The following is a 26,684-nucleotide window of genomic DNA, read 5'->3' on the forward strand; positions in this document are numbered from 1 at the left end:
CTGAATCATTTTCCTATGTTTTATAAGCAACACCAATCTTTGGAGGTTTTTTCCTTTGTTTTGGTTTTTTTGTTGTTGTTTTTGTTTTGTTTTGCTTTGCTTTGGTTTTTTTGTTTTGTTGGGTGGCTTTTTTGTTGTTATTGTTGGGTTTTTTTTGGTGGGGTTTTTTTTGCATCAAATAGAGAAGTAAAAACCCAAGGGGAGAGGCTGGCAGGTTTCCCCACCCCATTAGCAAGTGTTGACAGTGGAGGATGCAGGTGGAGGCTGCTGATTCACTGTAAGCAGCTGGCTCACTATCACCCTCCTGCAGATGGGAGGTAGGACTGGTGCCCCGGGGACAGAGAGGGTCCCTGCACTTGGGCTGAGCCATCTCTGGACTTAAGCTCCCAAACCAAGAGGAAAAAGAATGGGCTGATTTTGTATTCTGAATAAAAACAAGCCCCAAGCTACAGCCTGTGTTTGGCAGTAGTGTATTGCTTGGTAGGGAATGGATAAGACTTCTACTCAAAACACTGTCTTTCCTCCTCTACCTTTGAACAAATAATGTTTTGTCATTTTTGGCATTCCCTCCTTTTTCAATCTGAGCAATTGCTGTATTCTATCTCTTTTTCATACTCTGAATTTAGAAAGGTAAAATTCATCAAAAAGAAGTAATATTCAAAGAAGCATTCAATTCAAATTCAGTAACTGAATCGAAGGAGTGATCTGTCAACCCTCCATAATCAGGAAAACACACTAAAGTAAATAGTCACAAACCTGAAAGAGGTAAAATCAGAGCCTGATTCTACATATACTTACGAGTATGAGCAACTGGCAGAAATCGTATTAAATTCAAATTCATTCAAACTATTCATTAACTCTTTCTTACGCTTTCTAATGCCTTTTCTCTTTGAAATTCTGTGCCTGCATTTCAGAAGTGGAAAACATTAATGTAGTCAAATACTGGAGAGGGGAGGGTGCTCAGCATCTTTAAAAATCATTCTTTCAATTATGATCATTCCAGTTTAAAAAAACTAAATATCCAAACTACTGTATAAAGAAGAGCTGCAAAAACAAAGTTTTTAAAAATATACATAACATATGCTATACATATGTATGACTTGAATTTTTATTCTTGCTATTCAAGTAAAGATAAAATAAAAATACCAACATAAGTTAAAATAAAACTACTTATTTCCAGTTCCAGTTGTAACAAGGCTGTTTCAGAGAGCAGGGCACTGAAATGCTCTGGCTTCTAATAATCTTAGAAGCTGCAACAGTACCTAGTTCACTCCTGATGTCATGTAAAGGACATCAGGACAGGAAACCCATGAGGTAAGATATAAATAGAGAACTTCTCTGTGGAGAAAAGTCAAGATTTCACCTTGTGAGGTCTGCTGTGGATTTTGAACAGTTTATGGTAATAACAGCCCATTTTTCTTGCTATTACCTGCGCAATGTAGAAAAGATGTGCAGAGGGGATTTCACCTTTTTGTCAGACACCTTCTTATTGTGCGTACAGTTAGATTTTTCTTTACTGTTCTTCCACTGTTGTGTAACAAATGTCTGCATGATTCTGCAAATTAAGATAGAAAAGAAAGGTATTCCTATCCAGCCAGGACATACTCATTTTAATACTATGCTCTCGGTGGTCACACACAGGTGACAATGCACTGTTCTCACTCTACAGCTGAAATTTTCTGTCATGTATGTGGATTAGTGACTGGCTGCCCCAGCTCCTCAAAAACCCTTTTTTTCCCACATAGAACTAATTTAATATGAGACTTCTAATGAGAATACAGTCTGTGTGAAGAACCACTGCAACTGCAAAACTTATGCAGACTATCCCTATCATGGAGGTCTAGAGACAAACTGAGTCAAGGGCACCAAATCCAGCTACAGAGGTCTACCTCTCACATGACCACAGGCTACTGCATCTGCATGGCTAAGCAGAACCTTGTTCTCTGACTAATCTGGCAGTGGGGGTCTTAATAGTGATAAAATCAAGGCTGAATTTGGTGAAAAAAAGAAATATCCCATTGCCATAGCCATGAGGGACCACTGGGCCCATGGGAATTTTTAGTCCTGCTCAGTTGTGAACTGTGCAGCTATGTTCTTGAAAATGTCATATGGGAACCTTTAGTAATTACCTGGTGCAAAAATCACAGACAGCGTAAATAGCAAAACATTTTAAGAGAACATTTTGAGGGAGCATTTCTGGTTTTTTTCCCTTCAAAGTCATGTACCATAGAGATTTTAATAACTTGCTTCATTTGTAAGAATATAAGAAAGCTGCACTGAATTTCTTAAAACACTAAACAAGATTTTTTTTTCCTCAGGGGTTTCTTAATGTTGTAATGGTGAGATACTAAAGCCTATATACTTAAAAATTTATCACATGTATAAAAGCATATGCAAAGAGATGACTCAGCAAAATTGTATTAAAAAGAGTTGTACTATGACCACATGAAACTGCCAGGTTTTTTGACTGTCCTCAAACATGGATGGCCTAATTTCTGTGGTATATCCTAGAGGCAACCATGAAAGCATAGCCCCCTCAGGGTATGCATGGGGCTCAAAAAGACTCCTATTTCAGAGGCTTCACCATCTAAGCAAGAACATGAAATTGAACATTCCTAGATATGGTCTTTATACCTTTTATAGCTTACTTCCTAAAAGGTACCAAAGTGACAGAAAACTCTGCCAAGTAACACAAATCAGGTTCTCATCAACAGCTGTCAAATCCAAACTTAAAATAGCAAATATTGACTTTTATTTAAAGATAAACAACTTCAAGATACTTTAATCCAACAACAAACCTGACAACATGAATTTTACTCTACTTGACATGGTCCAGTAACTAAGAGAGTGCAATATTTGCCTATAAATATAGGTTTGTACTATTCTAGACTTACTTTTTCAGCTGATGTCCCAGCCCAAATCTTTCCTTAGTAGAGATCTGAAATACATCCACAGTTGGCACTAGGGAAAAAGGACATTTGACACGTGAACTTACAGCAGTAATGACAAACTCATGACCACGTAAGTCTTATTTCAGGACCCTCTTCTTTGTGGAGCTTGACTACAGACAATTAAATTGAAGCAATGGTAAGGATTAAGAAAGGAATGGCCCTTTTTGAAACCTCAGCCAATACAATTTACAATTTTACACATGGAATTCTCCCAAATGTATCTCTTCCCACTTATTTTATTTACAAAAATATGTCTTTTTATACATATACATTATGCAAGTAATGAGCAGCATCAGATTAAATGTATCTGGACTGAGAGTTCATCTCACCTAATATTTTAAACTTTTGCCCAAGTAAGTAGTCTATACACACTAGAGTTCCTGTGGCTACAAAGGAAGTCCAGACTGAAACTGAACTCATTTGTATCTGGATTTTGTTCCTGAGGGTGTTTTAATACAAGATCAAAACCCATCATCTAAGTGCCTGATACGCGAATTCCAGTGGCTAAGGATCATCCTGAAATTTCCTCAAGGCCTGTCCTAACACTGGTATATCCATATTCATGTCAGAAATTGCAAACATACAGGGTAAAGGATGGAAATTAACTAGTGGCATTGCTAAAGTCCTTCAATAACATTTGTTAGATAGAAGTGGCAGATGGAAGCCAGTACTTGTGGACAGCCACAGGGCCTCAAGGCAGGACAACAACCAAAGCATATTACACGCATAAACAGACTGCATACTTTGTATTGCATAAGGTGATAATGACCAAGGTAAAATCAAAAAGAAATTAAAACAAAAAAAAATGGGGTTTGTTCAAATTTTATCAGAAATGGAAAATCAATATTTTGATGTTAATTTGACCATTCAGCAGAATTTTATTCAGAATATCCAAGTTGTACTCAAATTTTGCTTTAATAGATTAAATTTGATAATAAAATACAATATATCTAAGTTTGCCATGCAATTTTACTTAGTTCAAAGGTCAGTAGTTAGTTCTCCTCTAATGTTATTAATCAAATAACATCAAACATAAACTCATCTTTTAAAAACAAACCAATGATTTTTTTTCAAAAGGGATGAATGATTTCATTAAGTATAGCAACATCTTTGGATTGTCAAATTTCAGACACACTACAGGGGGCTGGTGGGATGGGGAATACTTTAAGTATTATTACACCTACAATCAGCAATCTTAAAATCTGACATCTAGACCAAAATTTTTGTCTAGACTCCACAATCAGCTGAGACATGCCAATACCTCCACTGGCTGATTCATCCTCTCTAAGACAAGTTTCTAAGGCATGAGGGACAAACTGCCCACGCAGACGCTACTGAGACAAGCTATTAACTAGAAGAACTACCTAAAATCAGTACATTACACAGCTACAGGGTGGTGCTCATATCCCCCAGTGTGCTTTGCAATGTAATGTGCTCCTGTTTCTCAATCAATAGAATGTAGTACAGCAGAAACAGATACAGTACAAAATTTTGGCTCTGTATTCTCAAGAAAACAGAAGAGGAATTCACAAAATTAACACAAAAGATGGTGGATCTCACTGTGCTTTGCTAGTAAATAAAGAGACATGGCTGCAACAGCAGCTGAACTCATAAAGCCAACGTCAGCAAAGTTCTTGCCTGTGGCCCTGCTCCTGCCTCTCTCAGAACTCTGGCACTCCCACAAGCAGCCAGCTGCAGCACTGGGAACGGTGCTTGCACCTCAACCTTGCCAGTGATCCAGAATATATATATTCTTGTTACTTCTCATTTCTCACTGCACGCTGCTCTATATACCTCACCTGCTCATATTTGCTGCACCTCTTTATTTCTTAAATTACATTTTGATAGGAATGTTCTGAACATTAACACTGCTTCCTGCTACTGCAAATGCATAGTTTAAGATCTGTATATTAACAAAAATGATTGAAGTAATAAACCACAGACAGAAAGACCACAGTCAAGGGGAAAAAAAAGATTGGTATAATGAAATGCTTATTTGAATGAACAGAATATAGCTTATAGTTAGAACTGTTGGACAACATATCCTATAGAAATAGCTCATTGGGACAGATTTTGCTAAACAGGACTTGAAATATCTATTCATTTTCCAGAGGCAGAGCTCTCCCACAGATAAAAGCATGAACTGACAGCCTGTACTGCAAGTCTCCAAGGCTGGGCAAGCTATTATCCAAACTGAGCCTGACTTGCACTGTAAACATATATCTGAAGTTGACTCGTTTATGAATGCTTCCAAATCTTCAAAATCAGTTGATTCTTCATGAGCTTGGCCATTTTTCTCTAATGTGAAAACTTTACTCACTTAAAAATTCTTTCAAATCTGAAGATTTCCAGAGTTCACATACTCATGTAGAAACCAGAAGCTGAAAGGGCAATTACCATGGCCTGACTCTCTAAAGCTGCATGAAGAAGGGCATGTTAATGTGCTGCACAGGTCTGTGTATGCCTTCATTATCAGTCATATCTTATCGGTGCAGATGATGCTTGATTTCAAAAATGAGGAAATCACATATTAGAAACTCTCAATCTTTATTACTTAACCCTGGTTCCTAGGGGAAGCAGTTGCATCTCAAAGGATGTCAGGAAAACAAGTTCCGAAAATCAACCTATGAAACTTTAAATTAGATGCCTGTGTCACTAGGAAGGGCCCAGCCATGCAAATACATGTAAGCCTAATTTCAAATCAATAGGACTCCTCTCAGCAGTAGAAGTGAGCACAAGCAGGATCAAAGATTTGGTAGTGAATAAGTGTCTGCCCCATGGCTCTGACTGGACACCACACAGGGCACAAGAATAATACAAAATTGACCAACCTGGACCATTTAGGTACTGTGTGAGTGAGCAGTGCAGTCGCACTATTATAGGCTCTGTGCGAATTACATCCCAGGCCACAGCAATCTCCTCCTAGCATAAGACAAAAAGAAAACAACAGACAACATTAGCCATTGTGAGGAACTACTGCTTTTTGTCAGTCTACCTTAGGGTTGCCATAAACACCATCCATCCATTCACCCAGTTGTTTAGCATCTACTCCAACATAACACATTAGACTCAGGACAAATTATGGCACATCAACACCCCCCGAAGAGCAGTGTCAGACTACTTCCAGTTCTTGGCTGAGCTCATTTAAACCAAGCAGAGATTTATACACAGCACTGCATGTACAGGCAGAGACATCCCCATCTACCAACAGGTACTGCTTCAAAGCTGAGAAGTAAAGGAGCAAAAAAAAAAAACCAGAATAGAAACTAGCCCCATAACTAAGGGCTAAGGAAACTTTAGCCTCTTAAAACTGGTCTAAATAATTAAAGCTATGAACAGATTTTCTTAAAAATTTAGTAAGGCTCAGTAACTGTCTTGTGTGCTGTGTGGGTCTGAAAATAAGACATATCTGCGCAGAAGCTAATGATGACCTTAAAAGTTCTCATTTTTGTTCTTTATATAGAGGCCAGGAAGTTGCTGCACAGATGAGGTGAGGAAGTGTGAAGCTGAATGACAGCACAACAGCTAGAGAAGCCACGTTGCCAGCAAGAAACAGCAGTACTGTCCCTTTGCCAGTCAACCCTCTCTCTAATCACTGTACAAGGGCGCTCCTGACAGAGTCCTCCTCCCTTCAGGATGTAAAAAGTGCTTTCTCCTGACTCATGCTAGGTTAACATACAAATAATGGTGTTTCGTTTATATTTATTAAAACATTTACCATTCACAAAAAATGTCTGGAAGGAAATACACATATGGCAAGTAAAAGCCTAACACAGCATTTTAACAATGTGGTCATAAAAGGGAAGAAAACCTTTCCACCGTGTATCAATCAATAATGTGACACCCACTTGTGAAGATCAAGTTTCCAAAAAAAAGGGACAGTATCAGTGGTTGTCTAGAAAGTCTGATGTGTAGCGAAATTAAATGGGTATGAATGTTCATTATGTAATTCTGTGATTAGATTACTTACATCAAGAAAGCTAACATCAATATGTAGATCAATATCTACATCATCAATGGCTCCATATTCCCTGAAAGGAAATAATTACATTACATTAGAGCTCTTTAAGATACTCCTCAATCCAGGAGTACTTACAACATGGAAGATTTTATAAAGGATTATCTTATCTGTAAAATCAGAATAGTTATAAAATACACATTTACATAGATTAGATCAATATTCCCAGTGGGTGACCGTCTCCTGCACTTAAAAGCTTTTTTCAGAGGATCTTGCTTAAACAGGCTTGCTTTTCCACTGATTCCCCAAAATATCTCTCCATTGCTGCTATGTATTTCTGTCTCACTTATTGCACAGATAAACGAAGAAAAATTAATAGTCGCACGCTACTCCCACTTATGACACAAGAAAACCCTTGATAATTTTCAGAAGTATTTCAGATTAACAGCCAGTAACCTAAGAATAGGCTTCAGATAAACCACTGTAGACAAATACAACATAGCCTAGAGGATGGCATGATATACCTGGGGAATTGCTACATATATTCAAGCATTTGTTTGTCAAAAATAAAGACTGCCCTGTAATGTGCTACAGGCAATAGTTACCTTTTTTATCTGTTATGTGTAGTATTGCAAGATTCAGATTTAACAGGTATTTCATTGCCATCTGCAATCTTACATTTAAACTGCAACTTTTCTGCCTCTTATTTTCTGACTCACTCTGATTGCTCTCCCTCAATGCACTTGAAGACTTCTGAAAAACAGAGCTAGAAAATACATATTCACACACCTAAACAAAAATCTGTTTTCCTTTTCATTTACATTACTTAAGTGGACAATGTTGTAGAAGTACTCTCAAATTTTCGCAGATTAGTTGCCAGCCAATAGGATGTTTTTAACTTTAAAACCCCATTTTTCTGCTTCTTGTCACAGTGACTTCCATGCTTTTCTATTAAACTTGACTAAGTGCAGAGCAGCAGTTAGTGCATAAATCAGTCAATAAGGCAGTTTTGAAACAGTAAAATGTAATTGTTTCCTGCCGAAGTGACCTCTTAGCTGGGGTAGGGCTGAGTTTGCACTGGAAATCGCTTGAGCTCTTCCACAGTTTGATGAAGGGAGCCCCTTCCACCAAAATTCAGCAACCCAGTGGTTCTCTCTGGTCAGGGGAAAGTCAAGTCCACTCTCTAGATCAGGTCTGCCCACACATTGCACACACAGGGCAGGTGAACAGCAGGACAGGACCTCCTGTATTACAGGAGACTTCCCAGCCACCTTTAGTGCTGCTCCAGTGTCACCTCACCCAGAGGTGACCTCCTACAGCTCACTGAAAACCTGGCTTTGAAACAGGGAAGCTCTCCAGATACTGAATGGCTTAGCCACTACCCTACCCATCAGTGGCATCATTTTTGTTCACTTTCCAGGAGATCCAAACATTGTTATGCTATCTGAAGTAATTTTTTATGAATGCAGGCTGGTGTTACTCACAAAACTGAGATTCAAAAGGCTGTAAAAAAGAATAATTTTATAAATAAAATTAAGGAATGTTTAAACTAATGGAATAGAAAGATTAGTCAAGAATGAATAAGATAAAAATTAGTTTTAACTGTGACATTTCCATATTCACTTGAAATCCCTTTGCCTGCACTCCACTACTATCCTAGAAGATGGATTTTAGGCACATGATGCTAAGTCTAGTTTTAATTTCCCAAGCTGACGTGAGGAGGAAATCATGTTTTATTCCAACACCTGCATCTTATGATCTGCTGTCTACAATAGCTTCATCAACACATCTTGAGTTTGAAGCTCCCAGGGGTCCTCTGCCCATAAATGAATAAGCACTGTAAAGAGATCAGCTGGATGGATCACTTTCTCGGGCTTTTGTGGCCAGATTTCTAAGGGCAGTGGTGAAAAGCATGCAGATACAGAAACTTCACTCTTACATGTAAAACTGACTCTGTGACAGGAAAAGGTTACTGAAAGGAGGGTACACTGTCTAGGAAATATCCACTCTCAGTGGATACCCTTGTCGGACAAATTTGTCTCTTCTTAGAGAAGTGGAGCTGCACCAGGAGGATGAAAATGAACACTTAAAGCTGTAGGGTGTATTTCCAAGAATTTGTAAATATTTTCAGCTGCAATAGAGTGGACAAAGCATGAAAGTTTTACACATGCCAAAAGTAGCCACGGGTGCCACTTTCTATAGAGTGAGCTCAAGGGAACCACAGTGTTTCCAGTGAAACAGCTGATTCAATAAACTATATGCATTTAAGTTTCCAAAAGGTTACACATAATGTTTCCATTTTAGGAGCTTGAAGTAATTTCATAGTTATCAGTTTAGTGAATAAACATTTATTCATTTCCTAAACCTATATACAGCTATTTAGATTTCGATTCCCCAGGTTCTTGACGTGTGATAAATTTCCATTTAATTTGAAAAGGTAGAGTACACCCCAGCTGTAGGTATGTTCTCTCTTCTTCTTACTTGTTTTGTAGGACAACTTTGATATTTTCCTTGCAATGCAGGACAGGTCTGTTACATCTTACCTACCTGTTATTTTTATGGAATGATTAAGATTACATTGATGGAAAATGAAGTTATAAAATACCTGATGCTTATTAAAATATATATGTGACATGCCTATGACAGAATCATGCACATTCATATCTGCCCAACAAAAGTAGTGTGTAATTATTCTTAGCAATTCACATCTGACCAAGGTTCTACTGCTTCCCTGTGTAGGATACTTTAGGTCCCCACAATCTAAAAACTTCCCTAATCTCTGATCAAACCCTAGCTTCTTACTGTCTCTCTCATGATGACAATACAGAGTATTTGATCACTCATTCTACCTACAAACAGCTTTTCTGAAGAAGAAAAACTGTTATTGTGTCTTCTCTCTCTCTCTTTTTCTCCTAGACCAGACAAATCCAATTCCTTCAGTCGTTCCCTAGGGAAGGTATTTATTAAATCTCTTATCATTCCTCTCGGCATCCATCCCTCCAGGGCAAAATATAGAATATGACAGAAAAAGAGTTTAACAAGGGTTTAGAGAAATGTTGAATAGTAATTTACAACAAAACACAGCTGCCTGACTAGAACTGCTAAAGACAATGATGTTTTAGAAGAGGGCCGTTCTCAGCACAGCTACTTGCAACCATGCTGAACAACAAAAGAACCCCCAAAAACCCAGCACTGATGCTGGTTTGCAATGCTCCCTCCTTTTGTCACACAACATGCAGAGATGACCAGAAAAGACTTGTGCTTCGGCAGTCAGGGAAGGTCCATAGAGAACTCAAAGTCCAAAACATTCAAGATTCCACAATACAGAAAGGCCAGTGCCATACCTGAGAGATACTGCATTAGGTCCATAGATCTCTCTCACTGCTGTTAAATCAGCTTCCAGCTGTGGGTGCTTGTGAAGTTCTCCATCATAGCTAACCTGTTGGGGAAAGAAAAATATTGGGAGTTCTGTATTTCATTTCTGGCACCCGATTTGGACTATTTACTCTCTGTAAAATACGTTGCATTAAGATTCTTTAATGCCACACTCAGAAAGACAAGTTGAAGCCCCGAGGCCACCTCATCTGCTAAAGCAGTAAGATTTTCAAAGCAGGCACCTCTGCCTTGAAGTGTTTGGAGGGTTCTCTTCCTGTTTGCGGGAAGAGAAGTTGCAAAGGACTCATCCATCTGTCCTATTTTGTCCCAGGGTTTGTTCTGGGACACTTGTGTATTTTAAAAATGTTAAGTAGGGTAAGAACCAGAAGTTCCCAGTCTTGCCATCCTAGTCCAACCACTGCAGCACAAGGGTTTGCTCACTCTTGCTTTGTTGTCACACTCTCATATATACTAGACACAGAAAGGCTTGGGCACAAGAGAAGCGTGAAACTATTCTCCATACCCAGCACCCCAGCATCTAAATTACATTTTTAGCTTACTCACCGGCTACATTCTGCCCACCAGTGCAATAATATCAGATGAAAAAAATAAAATTAAAAGAGCATTTTCCTGTGTTAAGTATTACACCAGAGCAGGTATAAAGAAGTATACATCTAGACACCAACCCCCCCTTTTTTTCAAACTCTACATGAAAAATGGAAAAAGTTATGTTTGTGCTTACACCAAAAAGCAAAACTTGTGAAATAGTTTGGTTGGACTGTATGAAGTCAGAATAATTAATATACTTCTACCTTCTACAAGGTCCAAAATACCTCTTTGGGCATGTAACAATCTATTCATTATCTGTCTATTATTACCTTCTTCTCAAGCAAAATGATCCTGATTGTGTGAACTTAAATCTATGTCTTTAGAGCAATTAGAATGACAGTAATTCCACAGAAGTCAATGAACTGCCTAGATTTGAACAGATTCAGAAATGACCATAGGATTTGGTCTGTAGCTTTGACAAATTCAGAAAGCAAAGCAGCAGAATGCAATTTATCCCTTTAGACCGACACATATAGATAACCTTATACAGGAATCCTGCAGAGAATTCTTGTTATTGCAGAGCCACATCCATATGCAGTACTATTTCTTCCATTTGTACACTCAAATCTATGGGAAACCAGTTCTATGACACTTACAGCTCTGATACTTAGAGATGTGTTTTTCAATTTAATTAAATGTCAGTAGTATTAAAATAATAATCAGATTATCACCTTTTTACGTTTGAAAATCAGCAGAAAGTAATTTGATTGGACTTAAACCTAGAATTCTTTAAGTATGAGGCACAAAATTCATCAGCATGGCATGAACATGTATTTGTCAGAGATATAAATGTTATCCATAACCAGAAGATTATAAAAAAGTATCCTTCCTTGGTTTGGGCAGGCATGTCAGAATAATTTTCCAAGTAGAAGAGCATGGGAAGAAAATTGTTATTGCAATTTTTTTCACTTTAGGTAGGGGGAAACCAATCCTTTTTCCATGCCCATTACTGAAAGAAGAATTCTTTAAAGATGCGTAAATAATTGCTGTCCTGCTTCCAAAGAAAGCACAGCAATCATTTCACAAATCGCAGCAGCGGTGCACTTGCCACCTTTGTTGGTCCTAAACCAGATTTTTAAATCAGTCTTATGTTTCAATAATAGTAAAATACAAAAGGAACATTATGCAGAACACCACACTGCTTAAAATAATGTTTTTTCTAATCTATTTTCTCATGGTAAGAGGCTATGAACTCAAAAAGGAAATAAAACAGTGTTCTGGCAAATTTTAAGACCACAGTATGGTACTTCCCACCCCTGAATTAGTGCCACAGACATATTGATGTACACAGAGGAGGCTGTCAGGGTTTTGTATTTCTGCATTTTCAAGTATGTCTTGTAGCAGAAGCATAAGAGACATGCAGAGAGAGAGCCAAAGGCAGTAGTATTTCTGTTTTCATCTTCTGTTCTTATTTGCAAATGTAGAAGATAGTGATTCAAAGAAAGAATTAGCAGAGTTGCAGAAAAAGTGAATATAAAAGCTAAAAAAATCTGGTAATTTTGCTGTGACTGAAAGGTCTATGTTCAGAAAGTCTCTGTTTTTTATCTGAGACCTTATTCAGATTATTTTACAAAAGGTTGCTTTTTAGAAGGAGATTAAGCGATTTACAAACCTAAATCCCATTGAAAATCAATAGGCCTTAGACTATTGAACCACTTAGCTACTTTAAAGTATTTATCCATTAAATCCTTAGGGAGGATTACAAGCAGGTGCTTAGGAAGTGGATACAAACATTTAATTTACAAGCAAAAGGTTGCATCTTCTTTACACTGCCCATCAAATGCCACTTCCCATCTTCCATGGGCCTTGTTTCATCAGCAGCAGCTCTCCTGCCTTTCCAGCTGCAGCCACTTAGAAATGCTAAGAATTATCCTGACCTCCATCCTTCCCAACTGTACTGCACACAATTGCACTGGCATCTCTCCCCTCTATTTGTTAAAGTCAGTATTTCTGCCCCCTCTCTCTGTGGGCACTTGTCTCACAGGAACGAGCTTGTCTTGTGTGTTCCCCACGCATATGGCCAAATCTTTTGTCTCCCAATACACCTGGTGCTCACTTGACAACTCCTACAATGCCTCTGCTTGAAAACGGGTTGTTCTTTTTGGTCTTTCAACAGACTTTGCTCATTACCTGATTTCCTATTTATTTTCTGAGTCCTCAGTGTTATTTTTTAACTCTAAATATCTTCATTAGATTTTATCTTTTTGACCATGAAATTTTAAATTAGATATGTCCTTTTTTCCTCTTTTTAAATATACTTTCTGTGATGCCTTCTTTTTTCTTTTCTTGTTTTTTTTTCCGTATTTTGTTTATGGATATTTTATAGACAAAACTGTAATAATCAACTGATATTATATTTTTATTGCAGTCTTAATTTTTTTTGCCAGTTACTATTCCTTCAATTAAATGTCCTACCTCATAGTGAAGACAATGCAATATAATCTAGTTTCCATTTTAATATCAGGCACTTAAATTCTAACCAGTCTTGTTTATTACACAGGTCTTTTACACCTTGCAAAATGCTGTACTGCTATCTGTGTTTGTATCTCACAGGCAGTGCTAATATTTATTAATTCATTCAGGCACTGCCAGGCATCCTTCAACAAATGTATCAGCCCTGGTTCAAGAAATAAGCACTCCCAGCTGTTTTCTGCCTTTTCCTTCACCTTGAGGTTACTGCCCTTCCTTCAGAGCTGAAAAATGAAGCAAGTACACACAACTCATCACTACAGGACAAGATCAGAAGCTTTTTCCTCTCAGGCAGACTACAATAAAACATCTCTCTTTGCAGTGAATTATGTGTATGGTCCTCCCCAGCACTCCCCAGCATGGGACTGTAGGAGTCAGCAGCTGAAGGGAGGCAATTCCTGCAGTCGTTTCTAAAGTGAACATGAGTCAATTCCCCATGTTGGCTATTTCAAACAATGAAAATAAATAATTTCAGTTCAAGCTCCAATATAACTTTTAATAGCTTTTCAGGGGCATAGCACTGTTTGTTTGTTTGTGGGGTTTTGTTGGTTTGGTTTTTTTTTAACTGTACAGCACCTCAACATGGATTCTGTGTGCTAGCCCCACCGCACTGTTGGCTCTGCAGGAGAGGAGGCTCAGCGATGTCCTGCTCATCAGCATCCCACGCTCTCTGCACCGACCCACCCTGCTGGCACTGCTGCCGTGCTCCTGCAGCCTTGGCTCTGCACCCAGGGCACGGATGGCTTCAGCCTCAAGGCTGAGGTAAGGGACAACCTTCACAGACAGCGACAGTAATTCACTAAAGTGTTCATTGAAATAAACACTTCTAATAAACAAAAGCGAGGAATGACTCCTTGGGGCAACATTGAAGCTAAAAAACAAGAGAAATCTGAATAAAGAGACTAGCAGCACAAAGCACACTGCAAAAGAAAAAGGCATGAAAAGATTTTATTGCCCAATACACAAGAGAATGTAAGAATTAATTCTGCTGAGGGAACAAGAAGGAAAGACACAGAGCAGTGCAATCATCTAAAATATGCAGCATTTTTCAAGGTGAATTTTACTCTAGAGCTCAGAAAAAGAATGGACTATTGCCTAGACCAAAATTGTTTTGTAATAATGATTTTCACCATAAAAATGCAGTGCTCTTTACTTTAAAAAATGGCAATTCTCCAGAAAGGAAACAGATCTGGATCCAGTCTGACTTCCCATTTGTATTAATAATGGGGTAAAAGCTTTACAGAGTCAGGTTATCTGTTTCCTGGAAGTAAGCAAGTAGCTTCTATTTTCAAGCTGAGGGGTATTTGCTTTTTCCATTTTTATAGCTTTGCAAAAGCAAGCAAAGTGATGTTATTTTGAAAATGTTGCAATTATAACTTTGAACACATTCAATATTTATGCCATAAAATGCTATGTACATACATACACATGCCACTCTACTCAACACTGAAAAAAAACATAAGAAAATAAATATTATAAATGTGTAATGGAGTGAACATAAGAACTCTCAAATATTACTTTCCTGGAACTTGTGCAAAAAATTTCCTGCATTACCTGTCCTCCATAATAAAATTCCTCAGAGTCATTATCTCCTTCAGAGTCTTCTTCAACTGTGCTGCTGTGTCGTGACTCCTTAATGGAAAAGGAAAGTTAACAATGATAGAAACAATATGTTGACCTTGCATGTACAGATCTGAATGTAACTACAGGAATTATGCTTTTATGAATAAGCTCATAGCATCCTTTCTTAAGAGATCTTTTAGTATAATTTTTTCAGAGCACTCATTTTAAGAATAATGAATTATCACATGAAAAAAACACCTAATACAGGGTACATAAAAACACCTTGAATACATGTTGGAGAAATAATACTTGTGTGGTTAGAAACACAGCATGGTATTTTAAAGAACTGGAAAATTCAGCAGACTTTGTGGGGATACTTCACTCTGTGCTTTTGCTAAACAAAGACTAACTTTCTCACCAAGACTGGTTCTGGACATAGATCTTTTGGTGTGTCAGCAATCTACTACAATTTTATTTTACTTTATCCTTATAATTAAATCCTAATAGTTTCAGGAAACAAGTCCAAACATGGAAAATCTTATGTTCCTTCCGTGAAAACCTGACACTCTGCTGCTTAATTATTATTTTTAACAGAAGTTCCATCCTGGTGCTGGGAAAGTTTCAAACTTAATTTTCTGAGTAGCTCTTCTCTGAGACAGTAAAAATTAAGGATTAGAGAGTCCTATGTTTACCTGAGTAAAACCCCCTCCAAATAGGCTGCTTTGTGAATAATGTCAAGTAAACTGATCTGATCCTGGTACTGACTGCAACTCAGCATGAGATAAAATGCTATATTCTGATTCCCACCACTAGAACCTTTACTTATAATTATGTAATTGCTTGAGAGAGTAATTCTTGTTTCCCACAATGCATATGTTATTTCTATGCCCTATGGTGACTAGTAGCCCCTAAAGAACACCTAGTAAAATCATCATTCTTCACTTCAACCTGAACGTAACATATTTAATCCCTTTTTTCTTATTCGTGTTCTACATGGACATACCATAATGGAATAGAAATCAGAAATATGAATCAAAAAAGCAGAAGCTACCCTTAAGTTCCACAGCCATAAATCAGTCAGTATGTATACACACATCACCAATTTCTGTGGTCAGATATTGTAATCCCATTTTTCTACCTCTGCCTCTATATTCCTGTTCTATTCACTGTATGTATACATACAGAGCAAAGGTGTATTTACCCAACCTCATGGCAACTTCTGTCAAGATATGAAAAATAATTTCTGCTTCACTAAAAATAGATAAAATAACTATAGCCTTCTTTGTTTTATAATAAAATTACTTCAGAGGGAAGTATGTTTCAAAACAGAAATCAACTGAACAAAAATCCCACACAGAACTCTCACATTAAAATAGTGACAAGCCCATCATATCCTAACCAAACCTTGAACTGTCTAGCCAACAGAAATCATCAGTATTAACAAATTTTTTTATAAAGGGGTTTTTCTCAGTACTTTTGCATTTAAGTACCTGATTCAACTACAAACAAAACAGAAGCTCAAACTCAATCCCACAGAAGCTATGTTTCAGGCTTTTGAGGAAATGGGTAAATTCTTCCCACACTTGTTTTTCTTATGTTCACAGAGCACTGAATACAATGATAAGGCAGAAGAAACAAAGTATTTTCAGTGCAGCTTTTCACGTCAAATGACATTTCATTCACTAAGAAACCCGATACACATAGCATCCAGGCATGCTTACCTCCCATTTCCAGGCTAAGAAACTCAGCACCCACCCTGACCAAAGGAAGACTTTAGGTGAAGCACCTGAAGTCCTGACAATGCCCAATCCCCCACTTGAGGCAGGAGCCTTTGGGTGCCTTCTTTGAGGCCATGACACGGCCAAGCACCAAGAGTGGGTTTCACCTTTGTGCCTCCTCCTCCTCAGTGAGATTGGTCAGAGAGCTGCGCAAGAGGCACAGGGCAAATGCCACCATGCCTGGAAGACCCTAACACTCAAGACCCTGCTCATGGTGAGAAGAGTCCCACACAGGCCTAGAGTCTGCAGTGGGATTGCTGGGGGATATATGAAGGAGCACTCAGGAGGAAGTAATTGAGATGAGGTCTTATGTGCCAGAGTAGGTTGAAAGGTAATGGAATCAGTGTCTACTTTTCCAGGAGAGCCATATATTTAGGGCCAAAAGAGTCTATAATACTGTTGGACAAAAAATGAAACACTAAAAACATATTTCCTAGGGTAGGAGGAGAATCTCTATCCCAACTAAGTGAATCGCTGATTAAACCATTTATGAAACCCAGAGAAATATGGTAATCTTCTAAAACACGTAAACATGCACAGATTGAATAAGTACATTTTGATAGGAAGTCTATGTTAAACATTCATATTCTATTATTTTCTTTTGTTCCTTAAAATAATTTCTGTTAAAATATGCATACAAGAAATACATACCTCTCCATTCTCCCTCTGTAATTTTGACTTTATGGATAAGCAATAGTTGACATCATTGGTTTTTCTTAATTCTTAAAAAAAAAAGGAAAATAAGGAACATAGTGTGGATAAAAAATGAAATTAGTTTTGCATATGCAGATTTGGAATTCTTAGTTGCAGTAGTATAGCAAATAAGGAACAAAAAGTTACAGATATGAAATGTATCAAAGAGTTTACAATGCAACAATCTAAAATTAGGAAGCCTCTACTTCCCAGAAGACTTTTTTAAAGTGTGAATAGAAACTCAGCTGATCCATCTAGGACTTTTTTTTTCCCAATTAGTGATTTACAATTTAGTGTCATTCATTAATTTAATATAATTTATAAAAGAATGAAAAATCAAACCCCTCAGGAAAACAAAATCTTCCATATAAAAGATAGGTTTTTACTGTATTGTAAATTACAGGCTTAATTTCTTTTCAAAGTAAAGAAATATTTGCAAGTAAAATTTATCACAAACTTCTGATGATAACAGCAAGATTGTGTTTGTGTGCCCCTGAAATAACTTCAGTAAGATTATTCTTGATTCACATCTGTATTAATGAGATAGTGAGTGAAGATCATACTGGTCCCCCAGTAGAATTCAAAATAATTCTCTGTTATGCAAAAAAAGTCAAGAATAATAATAATAATAATAATAATAATAATAATAATAATAATAATAATAATAATAATAATAATAATAATAATAATAATATACAAAGTCAAGTGTTCCCATCTGAAGACCTGCCAGAATTAAGAGTGCTCTGTGCAGTTTATTCTGCAGCCTGAAATAATCAGAGAATTTGTCTACTAGAATCTAAACTGTCTCCATTAAGTGGATTTGTTAATAAACAAATCTTTATTAAATACAATATAAGCGTGTCTGTATGTCTGACAATCATACCCTTTCATGTATCAAGTACTTTTTGAAAATAAGGAAATAATTTATAATGAAAGGGCCCCCAAAATCATTGGGAAAAAACAAATCATTTTTCTATAGTGGAATTTAGTGAAACAGCTAAACCATTTCCTGAAATAATTCACCAGGGGCAGCAGTAGTTACAGACTGTTTCATCCGCAGTGGTGAAGATTTAGTGAAGTTTCAAGCAAGTGATCATGAAAACTCATAATTGGAAAGTATTAAGCATCCCTAGCTGTATTCAAGGGGAATTGCTCTAGCACAGGCTGCAAGACATTAAAAGCAAAAAATACATTCTGCACACAATTGTAGTGATCCCCAGAAGAAATATTTTAATTTCTTCTATTCTGAAATGTTGGAGAATTTACTAAAACAAGCCCAGAGAAAATAGCAAACCGTACAGCTGAACCCTTTAACATCATATCTCCCTCTAAGTTCAGACAACATCCTTGCTTTCCTCCAAAATTATGAATTTGATAAAACTCCGTGGATATAGGATTACCTGTAGCAATTTGGTGGAAAATTACTGGAATTGGCTCTGTTGTAACTAACACATCTTCATCGTTATCAGAACTGGAAACATAAGTGTTATCTACGAAAGAAAAACACTTTGCATGGTGAAGTTCCATTGTGCTTTGTCAGCCCCTTCCAATGTTTCCTATCCCAGATTTTTGTCACAAGGAACCACTTCCCAGGTGCTTAGGGAAGCTGAGCACTACCACCTTCCTGGTGTGTTTGGATTTCATCCCTTGAAATTGTTAACAAAAAGAAAAAATATTATAAGTACAGGAGATTCAGACCCAAACTTTATAAAGCAAAACCATGGAGTGTGATGTCATAGCTTTTGTGAGTCACACCAAGCTCTGCTCTGAACCAACCCACAGGGCTTAGGGTGGCCAGCCTTTCCCAAAGCCAATACTTGTTGTGTTTTTTGCTATGTTTGACCAAAACTCAAAGCTAGATCTGATAAGCAGACTGAAAGCTGCACTGAGAGCAGGGTGTTGACCTGCCAATTATGCCAAATACCTGTGCCTCATTTTGCCTTGCCTAGTCACAACAATGTTATTTGAAGTGTCTTCAAACCTTTCTATCACCTGATTCAGGGAGAAAAGAAATCCCTCCCACTTAACCTAAACATTGGTATGTATGAATATTATAACTATTTCACCAAATTTTCTTTTAAAATGTAGGGATTAGACCAAGGAGTGTGTCTGTTGGGTTTTTTGGTGGGTTTTTTTGGTTTGGTTTCTTTTTTCTCTTTCCAACTTAATGTTTCCTAACAAAAACCAAGAAGCAGCAGGAGTTAATTTTGCATGTACTGCTGAACTGCTTATGAAAGCAATGATACTTTGTTTTCTAATGGTCTGGGCTGAATTGAAACCTATGCTCTAGAGCAGAAAGGCCAACAATTAGGATAATCACAAATAAAGTGACTTACGTATTATAATTTTAAACACTCGTGTCCCACACCAGCAACATGCATGAACTCACACGCAATTTTAGGCATACTGCTGCAGCCTCAAAGCCTTTGAGTGCTCCCAGTGAAATGTTGCAGGTGTTAACATTAACTGGGAGGAAAGTACAATATTATCATCCTTTGTATCACAGCAGTTCTTGGCCACCTTTATCAAGAGGGAGCATGGGGCTGTTCCACGCACGGTGTGCCAGGCTGGGCAGGGCAGCAGCTGCACCCCACACACAGATGGGTTTTCCTGGCTGCCACTTGCAAAACAGCCATTCTGCCACACACACACATCTGCCAGGTCTGACTCTGCCCCACACCTTTGCCTACTCCCTCTCCTGTGCTGTCCAGCAAGGCAATCTGAGGGATCTGGGGCTGGCTCCACACACACAGGCTGTGTGCAGGAAATGCTGCAGGAGGCCAACACCACAGATGCCCAAGCCCTGCACTCCTTGGGGCACAGCAGAACATCAGTCTGGGGCTGCTCAGCTACACACCGGCCACGGGGACGTGTTTTACAGCCATGGCATCGTGTGAACTAAGCGGGGTCCCTTGTGTCAGCATTCATTCCTTCTCCCACTTTTGTCTATTGGCAGCAGGGCCTGTGAGCTACAGCCACAGGACAGCTGCAGCTTGCCCTCTGCAAGAAGCTCTGCCTTGACTCTGTTTGCATTCTCCACCTTGACACCATCACTTCTGTGTCCACCTTGCACATACAACACAAGCACATCTGTTTCCAGTTTTGGGAGTGTAAGTTACTGCTATGGAGTCTAATGAGCTGAGATAACTGAGGCCATCATTTGGCTCTAAATAGACCTAACACCACATACATGCAAAGGAGAGAGGAAATCCTTGTGCTACAGCCTATTGCTGTATAGAAAACTAGGAACAGAGTGTGTTCTGTACAGAACAGACATACATATACGGAAAAAGGATTGCTCAGCTACAGGTTTTATAGATTTAACTACATTTTTATGTCCATTGTCATTCTTTCTTGGCAGCTGGATAATATGACTTTCACTGCCAAGTTGGTTTTGTTCTTTTGCTATTCGGCAGCTATTTGGTTTTTTTTTTCCTTCCATCGATATGATGAGACTTGAAATTAAGACAATGGCTTGATTTGTTTTCTTCAACAACCTGTTTCTAACACTTGTCACCTAGGACTACTTATCCTCTTCACTGGGGGACATAGTGCCTGGACCTAGCAGAGGGATGCAGCAAACTGCGATGGTTCTCTCCATCTCTGCTGCAATCTATTGAGATCTAAAAAGGTGTGTAACCTACAAATCACTGAGATAAAAGACTACAGCAGTTCTACAAGTTTCTCTCAGCCAACACAAATCATTCTGAACATAAATTCATTAGCAAAATGCTCGCTGTTCTGCTGGTTCCCACAGGAGTCATGATACACTCATGTAAGTGGGACTTCAGTCTACTCATGGACATTATATTCTATAACTGCTCCTTAGAAGGATTATTTTCTCCAGTTGTGTCAATGGTACGAGAAAATTGTTACAGTGATACTTTGTTATTACCTGGCTCTAAACTTTTATGTTTTCACAACTCCAGCAATGGATATGTAACTTTCAGACAATACTGTCTCAACACTGTTACTGTTAAGTCCTCAGTCTGCCTTTGTAAGCACATTTTTAGCTTCCACTCTTAAATATGAAACCTTCAAACACCTTCCATTATTGAAAGTTGTCACATCACATTACGGCTTCCATAGGTACAATTTAAAACCCAGCTGCTTCTATTTGATGCTTCAATAAGTACTTCAGCAACAGCTACACACTGTTGTCAGTACCAAAGTGGTGATGCTGCATACATTACAGCAAAGCAGGCTGTGGGAGTGTGTATACTACCCAAGGCTCTTCATTTAGTATCCAAAATTTACTTTTGGTGGTAGCATTTAGCTGAATTACATCACTTGTATCGTGGCCTAATGTCACCTATTTTCATATATTTATTGCACACATTAGCAGTTTATCTGATGATCAACCCTGACAGCCTTGTCTCGGACTTACAAATCTGATCCACTCTTGTATTACACAGTCTTAATCAACACAGGATAAAAGTTTGCTGTAGCTATGCACTAATGGACTTAAACCTTAATCTGTAAAGGTTTATCCTGTGAGAAATTTAATTTAAGAGCACATGCTGCTCTGAACTCTATCACCTTGCAGCAGTACTTGAAGAACACCTTCCAGCTGAGGACATCAGCACAGAGCTTCCCAGACTTGACACCATCACACCCTGACATGTCCCTGAAACCTTCCTTAAGACACATGTCAGAGAAGGAAGACACAGTCAGCAATAACATTAGGTTAGAAATTTAGGACAAAAACAGGTGACAAATAATTGGGCTTACTGAGTCAAAATGAGTGTTTTATGATCAAAGCTGCAAAATGGCAGAAAGTCCTTATTGCTCCCAACACACTGAACATATCATCATCATAAAGCACACATATATCCTGCCAAAGCTTGAGATGTGAATGAAATCAGCTCTTCTAAAGGCCTGAAGGGCTGGATTTTAATCAGTAAACATGTACTGATTTACTCTCTGCTCCAAGCTAACCACAGTGCGAAATGTTCAATTGCTATCTGCCTTTAAAATATAGGGCGTGATGGCACAGAATATTCATCAGGTTTCAGGGACACTAAAGCCACTCAAGCTTGTAGGCTACCAGGACATGCTGCAAATAACACTCAGAAGGAAATTTTGAGGTCTATCAGACAGAAGAGTTGGCCAGGAAATGAGCTCCCATGTGCTGTGCAAGTAACTGCTGCTGGTTCAGTGCTTCAGCTTACCATTTACTTAGAAGTTCCCAGAGGTCAAATTTTGTGATATTTAATGGAAGAAACACATGGTGAAGATTTTTTTCAACTATTTGTCCCTCTGTTCATCGTCAGCTCAATGCAGTGACTGTAAATCCATTTATCACTGGTATGACTGTGCATTTTATGAATCTCAGTTTCTCCCATTTCTAAATGTTGAATAGACTAATAATATTCCCCTCCACAGTTTTTACTGGTAAAAAAATAAATCTAATAGAGGTTTTAGCATTCTTTCACAGAACCCATTTTTTTGGCACCACTGTTGATTTCTTTCACTATCTGCTTCAAACACTGGTGTTTTGATGACACATAATCTGCTGCTTATCAGTGAAGAAGATCAAAGTCACACTTCTTTAGAGTTTCTAAAAGAAACAATACTTCTTTGAGAAACATTTCAGAAAAGCTACCGATAAAGATCAAAAAAGGGCAGAGGGTTTCACATCATTCACGGTACTTACAGTGTTAAATAATCACAGGTGCACAATGTGGTGCAGTCCAATAGTACTACCATAAACCTTTATTTGCATAGCACCTGTCATCCCCACTTCGCTCTTCTGCTTCTGATAGCCTGTGCTGCCTGAAGAACCTGTGCAGTGTCTTTGTGAAGGAAATTGGGGAAATAGGCTCTCTGAAAACTTGCTTTTGTCCTCACCTGCTTCTGTTTCCTATGAATAACACGCCACATCAAGACTGGCCACATGGTTACACAAACACCTTTGCCAGCCCAGCTCAAAGCACTGAGGGGAGGCTGTGCTGAGCAGCTGGGAGCCCCTCTGGGAGCCAGCACTACCACAGAGCTGCTGCACACGAGTGCTTGGCTCCGGCTGACCCCGAGAGGCACAGAGCCTGCAGGCTTAACCTGGAGAGCTCCAGCAGCCTCGCTAACGCCTCCAGCAGAAGCGCTCTGCTGGCCCTGCGCCAGCCTCCTCAGGCTCCTCAAAGATCCAGCTTTATCCAGCACGCCAAAGAGAAGCTGGGCACTTTCTCACTCCTATCCCTGTTGGCACCAGCACCCCAAGCTACAACCTGTGAAGCTGTGTTCTCACCCTGACCCAGATGATAAATGACACCTGAAAAGGAGAAGTGACTGTGAAAATGATCTTAACTAATGGAAAATGATTAGTACAAGATGCACCTGGAAGACATCAACACCCTTTCAGATATTCCCATTTGAATATAGCAAACTGTGGTAACATGTATATATATACATGTGTCATAGGCAAGGATGTTGCACTGTACCTGGGTAGTCCTCAGAGACATGTACTGAATAGGACACACTGTAAAAAAGGAAAAAAAACAACAACAAAATTAGAAACAACAACATTAACTGCTGGCACAACACTTTTTCCTGCTCCTGTATTATTTTATGCTTATTTATAGCTTCCTGACAGTTTCCAGAACAGAAGGTAACATCTATTTTGATGGCTTTTGAAGTGCTCAGCTGAAAATAAAAAACATCATGCCCATTTTGAAAGCTTACTTTGCTAAATTGGCATATCCTGATTTCAGTGTTCTTAAAAGAAGTATCAAGGCTGCATTATATTCCCTTTAGAGTAACACTTCACTTCTGATTCAAAAAAAAAGGTCACTCTTTGAACATCAGAACTAGAGAACTAGTAAAGCCCAGTTTTTCCTCTATCTGGTTTCTGTATTTGACTCAAGACTCAGAAGGAGGCCTTTCTCATTGTTGGACATTTCTGTTAGTTTCACCAAAGGATCTGGATGTCTTGGGCTCCTTCCTTCCATCAAAACTCTGTATTTTACATAGTATCTGTACTTTTTCATCAATTTGTCTTCAAATTAAAATTTGAGAGAGCCACAGTCACACTGAAGAGCAGCTTCACTACGTGGATTCCCTGAACCTGTTTCATCAGAAAACAGCCACTCAAAACCACCATCCTGATTCTGCAGCTCAGTCACATCTGCTTTCCCTATGTTCCAGGGAGATCTTCACTAAAGTCACTACTGAGAGCAGGACAAATAGGCGTGATGGGCTGCTCAGTTATCTAACTACCCACCAAGTCCGTCTGGTTTTAAGTTTAGTGTTCATCTTAATTTTTAGATTAAAAACATTCAACTATGAAGCACACTGAAAGGTTTCTGTTGTATAATTCATATTCTCTCCAATTCTAAATCCTATATACTGTGTCAACTTACACATTTAAATAATATATGGTGTGGGCTCATGTCCGTAGTGAGTTAAGCAAGCAGGATAGTACAGTGCTCTTAAGAAAGTTTGGTATGGATTGCACTTGCTGAAAAATTGTTGAAAATTGGTTCATACAATCTTTCTAAATGACATGAATACAGCTTCCACGTAGACAAGAAACTGAAGCCAGATATGATTTTTTATGTTTCTCTCTCAAGGATTTCCATTAAATGAGTTCCACTTTCACAATCCAGTGACCGTAAGAGGCAATAAATTCCCTCACATTTCCTTCTGCAAGTCAATCTATTAACACACAGCTCTCTCACCTGTTTCTGCACACCATCTATTCTAGAATATTTTATGTATTGTTTGACTGAGACACAAAGATGCCTGTTTCTTCAACAGCTGCAAATGTTCTCATAAATTGAAGCAGAAGGAGCATTTATTACAGCTGACCATGGATTTTGCCACACAACTGCTGATTAAAATCCCATCACTGTAAAATTTCAACATTTTATTACTTCTCTGGTTTAATTATGTTTTAGATATTTTGAATAGGCAGCATCTGTATCCCCTCATCTTGGAGCCTTTTTCGTAAGGACTGGGTTATTTAAATCTAATTAATCTGTCACCATGTATAGTATCACTATTTTAAATAAGGAAATGTTCCAAAATAAGGAAATGTTATATCTCAGTGCAGTCATATATAGAGAATTTTGCTCTATGATAAAGAAAAAAAACCAGAATATCCCCCAAAATTACTAAGAACTTGACTGCATGCTTGTTCTCAGCAAACCCCATTTTTTAGAAACATTTGTAACCATAACTTCTTCCTTCTACTACTGAAAGAGGTACTGAAAGAGCCTTACTTTTTTAGCCTGGCTGCTTGTACACCTCTTTGCTGCCTCCAGAATTTCTGGGTATGGGTTTGTTCCCATATTGAGAACAAGAACAGGGACTGAAGGATTTCCCAACCTCTTGAGTGCAGATACTCAAAATTCAGCTGGGAAAAGACATCAGCAACCTAACCTAACTTTGAAGCAGGATTTGATTTCAAAGCTAACTTCTGCTTGGTCAATGTGTTCATGTGCAGAAGCCTGACGGAACTGAGTTTTCTCTTCCTTTTTCTTCATCATGTGGTTAGCTCTGCCAGCAGCAACTGTGGTGCTGCCAAACGGAAACTAGTAACCAAACAACATACTGTTTGTCTTGTGAGGCGGAATAAATTAAAAGGTTAAGGAAAATGCAAGATAGAAATAGTCTCAGACCTGACTGTTCAAACTTGGGATCTGATCCAGAGCCCAGTGAATCCAGCAACGGGGAGAATAAATCCACTCCACCTCCCCCAGAGAGAGGTGGTAGTGCTTTGCTTCAGCTTGTCAGCTCATGTTAGTTATGTGTGGATCATGGAAGCAAAAAGTGGAAATGAAACTACTGAACAAAACAAAACTTGGATTTTTATCTGAGCTCTCCTCTGTGATTGTCACACACGGTCACCCTTCAGCACATTTTTCTGCTCTCAGGATAAACTGCTTCCTACTGCCTGCACACCTGATTTGGCAGAGAACAAGATATGCCAGGCAAACAAAGGTCTCCCAAGGGTTCCTGTCCTCCAGCCACCCAAGCATTTTCCCACTGACTTTAACAAGATTTATAGCCAAGCCACAAACACACGACCGTGATGACTTACAGCACCTTAAACAGCACAGACTTCAGTGAAGATGCAGATGTTCAACACCTCCCAGCGTCAAATCCCCCCAGATCCAAAGAAAGCCTTTCTTGAAGCAGCTTTTTCATTTAAGAACTCAGAAATGCAACTGGAATTAATTTAGGCCTGGCCCTCACATAGAAGTACAACATGATTATTCCAGTGAGGGAAATGATTTTTCCTTCTGGCAATGCAGCTCCTCAGCACACCCTTATTGCAGTTACTAAATACAG

The 26,684-nt window shown here is 38.5% G+C and overlaps 1 protein-coding gene across 2 annotated transcripts in view; it reads right to left on the reverse strand.

Annotated features, from left to right (window-relative positions):
- PARP8 (poly(ADP-ribose) polymerase family member 8) overlaps positions 1 to 26,684 on the reverse strand; it is a 120,187-nt gene that overhangs the window by 40,755 nt on the left and 52,748 nt on the right. Inside the window, exons 3-12 of one of the 2 annotated variants that reach the window (XM_030968227.1) lie at positions 23,834 to 23,871; positions 18,797 to 18,886; positions 17,355 to 17,425; positions 14,917 to 14,994; positions 10,254 to 10,348; positions 6,922 to 6,982; positions 5,783 to 5,873; positions 2,895 to 2,961; positions 1,430 to 1,555; positions 799 to 903 (exon numbers count right to left, since the gene is read on the reverse strand). In XM_030968227.1, coding sequence (XP_030824087.1) covers positions 799 to 903; positions 1,430 to 1,555; positions 2,895 to 2,961; positions 5,783 to 5,873; positions 6,922 to 6,982; positions 10,254 to 10,348; positions 14,917 to 14,994; positions 17,355 to 17,425; positions 18,797 to 18,886; positions 23,834 to 23,871 — 822 coding nt within the window. The remainder of the gene's footprint in view (positions 1 to 798; positions 904 to 1,429; positions 1,556 to 2,894; positions 2,962 to 5,782; positions 5,874 to 6,921; positions 6,983 to 10,253; positions 10,349 to 14,916; positions 14,995 to 17,354; positions 17,426 to 18,796; positions 18,887 to 23,833; positions 23,872 to 26,684) is intronic. The other variant, XM_030968228.1, reaches the window with a different exon arrangement.

The sequence above is a fragment of the Camarhynchus parvulus genome, chromosome Z (genome assembly GCF_901933205.1).
Source record: "Camarhynchus parvulus chromosome Z, STF_HiC, whole genome shotgun sequence".
Lineage (NCBI taxonomy): Eukaryota > Metazoa > Chordata > Aves > Passeriformes > Thraupidae > Camarhynchus > Camarhynchus parvulus.